At 34.1% G+C, this 5636-nt stretch overlaps 1 protein-coding gene across 1 annotated transcript; it reads left to right on the top strand.

Moving 5' to 3' along the window:
• Positions 1–1311: 1311 nt before the first annotated feature.
• Positions 1312–2536, top strand: LOC106315920. Its single transcript, XM_013753765.1, has one exon. The coding sequence runs from the start codon at positions 1383–1385 to the stop codon at positions 2340–2342; it is 960 nt and encodes a 319-aa protein (XP_013609219.1). The 5' UTR covers positions 1312–1382; the 3' UTR covers positions 2343–2536.
• Positions 2537–5636: the final 3100 nt, after the last annotated feature.

Here is a 5636-nt window from a genome sequence, read left to right as displayed (position 1 = left end):
CAAGTTCTGAGTCATATTTGGCAAATTTTCTTATTATTATTATCTAAATCCTAACAAGTTATCCACGTTACATCTAATATTTTCACTTTTCTTCTATTAATTTTTTTTCTCTTCTTACATTTATAATTATATATGAATACAAATTAGAAGTGGGATCCCATTAAGTGAGGACCCTAATAATTTTTTTCTTAAGTTTGTGTATAAGTCCTGCTCTACTTCAAAAACTGAATCACCAACAACAACAACCATTCAACCGCTGCACGAGGAGGGACCAAACCGGACAGGCCACAAAACAAGATGGAGAGACAGAGATCTAAAACCAGATCTACAAGATTAGAACGCTAGTGAAGACTAGCACACCGTTAAGCATGATGATCCAAAACTTCTAATCTTATATATTAAAGATAAGTATTCCACATCGGAAATTTAAGGGGATCCTAACTAATGTATAAATGGTTAGAGTTAATCCACTTGTCATCAACTGGTTTTAAGTTGGTAATTCATAATACTCCCGAATCTAACATGCCTCTGATATTATGGTTCATATGCTTCTAATTTAAAACTAATTGGTGACAAATTGATTGGCCGTAATCTTTTATATATTGCTTAAATTCTTTTTGAATTTTCCACGGCGAGAGAAGAAAGAACATCTTACTAACTTGAATTACCCGACATTATGCTTATATTCCACCCATTTTGTTTTAGTTGACGTTTTGGAACCATTTTTGTTTTACTATATGTGATGTTTTCAAAAAAAGTAATGTAGTAAAACACAATGCCGGTGACTTTCTTTACCCTTTATATTATTCTTTCTAGTTAACAAAGTCAACTACTTTACTCTTTACCAGAGATTTTTTTTGTCTGACGTCTTTACCGGAGATGATATGCAGTTAGTTTATATATTCACTAATAAGATGTCAATAGATGTAGACGTTTCGTTTTCTACACGGTGTTGCTTGACCATTTCAACATAAATTAATGAAGCGAGTGTTGATCACGTTCATTTGATGAGGGAGGCCAGTTGCAATCTTGAACATGCTTCCTCTTGTTTCCTCTCTTTAACATCTCTAATTATGTCGCTATCAGGTAGTCATGTTTTTTAGACTTTTCTTCGACGTTGTTATATTGCTTCGGTTTCTTGGCCTTGAATGTCTTGGTTTCTTTCTTTTTGTATTAGATCAACTAGGTGATATCTTGTGGCTTTGTAAACTTGGACTCAGTCAAATGGATTCCATAGAATAGTAGCTGGTCAATCAATTAATCAGTCTTATGGTTAGTAGTATATAAGCAGGTGGGTATGAATGCATGACCTTATAAACCCTCACCACCATTCAACAACCAATATCTAAGAGCTTTTCATTTGCGTTTCTTCCTTCTAACCCATGGATCGAGTTCCGTTCTTGAATGTTGTAAAGGATGTTGTGGGTACCTTAAATGAATCCCGCAAACTCTTTCTCAAGAACAAGAAGTTGATGTTCTCGGTCTTGGTATTCCCTCTCTTGCTCAATGGTCTAGTTTACTTGTTCACGGTCCTTGCCATCAAACCTGAGATAACAAACTTGATTCAAGAATCTAATTTGTTACCTATGATGGATCCAAGCAGCCCGGAATACATAGCTCAACTTATGAGAGTCTTTGCAGATTTTCGCCAGTTTGTGGTTTCTTCATACTTCATTTCCACAGTCTCCTTTGTCATCAAACTTTTATCGGTTCTAATCATCGTCCATGCTTCAGCTCTTACTCATAAAGATGAGAACGTGAACCTCAGAGACTTTCCGGTTCTGACCCTTAAATCTTGGAAGGGACCTCTTGTGACCTATTTCTACATATCTCTCTTCAGTCTTGGCTATTGGTTTCTCTTCTTCATAATCCTTTTCCCTCTCCTTTTGTTGTCTTCAAATTTTAGTTCCTTAGCAACCAAGTCGTGGTCCTTGTTTGTTCTGTTCGCATTGTTCGAGTCCTATTTAGCTATCGTTTGGTTCCTATCTTTGGTCATATCGATACTCGAGGAAACTTATGGATTCCAAGCTTTGGGGAAAGCTGCAAAGATCGTTAAAGGGATGAAGCCACAACTATTCCTCTTGAATGTTATCTTCGGTTTATTGTGCTTCGGTTTAGCTCAGGTCGTGAGGCTGGTCGATTTGAGATGGTCGTTTGCGGTTACCTTAACCACCGGTTTGGTACTTGTGGGATCAATCTTTGCGGTGAGGATGTTTCAACTTGTGATTTACACCGTTGCATATTTCCAATGCAAGAGTCTCCGCGGCCAAGACATTGAGTCGCTGAGGGATGTTGAATATACGAAATTATCATCCACTTCTCTTATTGGAGCATTGCCTTGAAATATTTAAAGAGACCACGCGCATAATACGGTATAGTCTCATGAATGGATTGCTTGTTTGTTTTGTGATTTGGAAAATTATTGTTATGAATAATATATGTTTTTGCAATATATATTTGCTTCTTCTTTTGTACTGTTTATGCCACATATGATTTCAAGCAAAATCTCACAAACCCCACTAGATTACTATCAAGTTTTGTTTAAATTGTAGAACAGACCGAAATAATAGTAACTAGATTCTCATCTACACTTTTAAGCGCAAAATTATATTTTATATACAATTTAATTTAATGAAAATAAAAATATTTATTTTAGTTTTTGTTTATATTTGTAAACTAGTTTGATTTTTAATTTTTTTAAGTTAAAATTGTTGGGTTTTAAAATATAGTAATCTCATTTTGTGTTTTTATTCATCATTCACGCATTGGCATAAAATCCATAACTCAAAATCCAAACCAAACCCAAACAGAAAAATCTGATATGTACCCGATCAAAAATGTAAACAATAATTGGATGGATCTTGTAGGGTGTTACAACATATATGAATCTGAAGTGTTATTAATCGAAAATCCGAATGGATGACCCAAAAATGATAAAAAAACAAAAAATTCAAAAAATATCCAAAGAAACCGATCTGAATATGAAGTATAATTATTTGAAACAGAACTATGTACTTCAAAACCACGTGTTAGTGGTCCAGTGGTTAAACTCAACCTGAGAAATCATGGGTTCGAGTGCTGCTGGGAGGTAATTATCTTGAGTGACCTTCGGGCCTAATACGGAGAAACCTGCTAACGTGTGGCAACTGGTGGGATTTACATGGGTGATCAGCAGCCCTCCTGTATGCCTCGGCGGGCTCCCCGGCTAAGCTCCGGTGGACGGTCATTGGCGCTAGTTGGATCCTCTCGAGGCTCCGGATACCAGGATCATAAAAAAAAAAACTATGTACTTCAAATATTCACTTCCATATTTATTTTTATTTGATATCTAAAAATAAATATTTAGAATTTAAATAATTTAAATACTCGATTCTATAAAAAGTATTTATCTTCATGTTTTGCCTTTTAAATTTTAGATTTTACTTCAAGTATATTCGAACCGAACTGATATAACCCTAATTTGAACGGTTACTTTATGAAGATTAGGATGTCATATAATTTAGAATGGAAACCGATGTGTTATATTTGAACTTGATCCGTACTTAAAAATTTACTAAAATAAGACCTAGGATCAAATCCAAAATATCAGTCCGGAATATGAACGCCCATGCTTAACTTAGACAAATAATTTTTTTTTCTATTTTCTTTGAAATCTACATGTCCATGCCTGTAAAAAAAGAAAATTTTAGAAGAAAACTGAAATAATATTTAGATACATATTTTAATAATATTAATAAATTTAATTCGTTATTTAAACAATCATTTTAAAAAAAAAATATAAGATTTTATCATAGTGAAAATAGAAAACATCAAAAAGTTTAAAAATTATTTAATAGTAAGATAATTTCATGTGTGATGGTGTATTCAACTAAAATGGTATAATATGTAAATAGTGGCCAAATTAACTTTAATGAAATGTCTAGAAATAGGTAAAATTTAACTCGTATAAATCATAAATAAGATTAGTTCCATAAAATGTTTATGTTTTAATGAAATGCATAGATACATAGAACAAATCTCAAAAGGTCTTATTTCTGTTGACTCGTTGTTGGGAATATGATAAGATTTTAAGAATTGTTTTAAAGATAAGTTTACAAAATATCTTGGGGCTCTTTGATGGTGGTATCCCCAAGAACTAAAAATGCTTCAAGAGGAGTCTGATATAGATGAATAATTTGTTTGGTGAACCTGAAATCTTAAAGATGCTTTTCTCGGTTTGCATATCAATGGAAGGCGACAAAGAGCTGCTTGCGGCAATCAAGGTTAACCTATGCTGTTGACGCACACACAGAATAAACCAATTGAGCTGTATGTGTTTGGTTATTTTTGAAAATACCTAACCACATCGTGGTGGTCTAGTGGTTTCCACTAGAGGAGGAGTTGCCCTGTTGTTCCAGGCCAGGGATCGACTCCCCTCTAGTGCGAAATTATTAGCTCCACATGTGGCGACGCGGATATGGGCCCATACTTACGGCCCATTTGAATACCCGGGAGAGGATCTATCCGTGGGTTGCACCTCTCACCTGGGGATTAGGTCTGTGTCTTTAATAGACCCGGATTTAACCATTTTTTCGTCAAAAAAAAAAAATACCTAAAACATTTTGGTATAGTAAATTTTTAAAATATGAAGAGCACAATATTTAATTTTAAATGTGACACTGGAAATAAAATTTTATGGTACACAGTAGTTTCTCATTTTATGTGTAAACCGATCGGCTCCCCACCAAATACAGAAGTTGTACTCATTCCATGAATATGACTCAAAACTTGAAATCAAACACAAAACTAATTCATGTTTTTTTTTTGAATCTTGACTTGCCTATTTCACCTCCAAAGTTCAGATTATTCACGAAAATACCGTCATTTTTTTTTTTTTTTGAAAATGCATATTTTACTCTATCACCCTCATCTTTCTCAAGTATTCACAATATTGTCATTGCCATCAATACACCAACCACCATGAACAACCAATTTGAAGCTCTTAATGCACCTTAAACAATCATTTTTCTGAAAATGCATATTTTACTCTATCACCCTCATCTTCCTCAAGTATAAAACAAAAAAAATTATTTTTTTAGACGATTTACACGGAAGTCGTCCGTCCGACGACTTCCACGAAAGTCGTCCATGATTTTATTCCGAGATTCTGGTCAAACCTTGCTTATTTTGGACGACTTCCATGTAAGTCGTTGGACGGACGACTTCCGTGTAAATCGTCTAAAAAAAATAAATTTTTTTGTTTTATTTTTCAATTGCAAAACTAACCTGAGACGACTTACATGGAAGTCGTCTAGGTATAACAAAATATTGATTTTTTTTTAATTTTCTACTAGATGACTTACACTGAGACGACTTCCATGTAAGTCGTCTAGGTATAACAAAATATTTATTTTTTAATTTTCTACTGGGCGACTTACGTGTAAGTCGTCCAGGAAAAGTAAAATTTCGGACACAATCCGGTCAAATGCAAAACTAACCCATTTTCCCTAGACGACTTACATGGAAGTCGTATCAAATTTTTTTATCAAATAAAGGTGGACGACTAACATGTAAGTCGTCTAGAAAAAATAAATTAAAAGTTAATTTCAAAACTAACATCTGCATTGACCAGACGACTTCCAGGTAAGTCGTCTACA

Source organism: Brassica oleracea, chromosome C9 (genome assembly GCF_000695525.1).
Source record: "Brassica oleracea var. oleracea cultivar TO1000 chromosome C9, BOL, whole genome shotgun sequence".
Classification (NCBI taxonomy): Eukaryota; Viridiplantae; Streptophyta; class Magnoliopsida; order Brassicales; family Brassicaceae; genus Brassica; species Brassica oleracea.
Note: the sequence above shows the minus strand (reverse complement) of the source record. Positions and strands in the feature narration are given on the sequence as shown.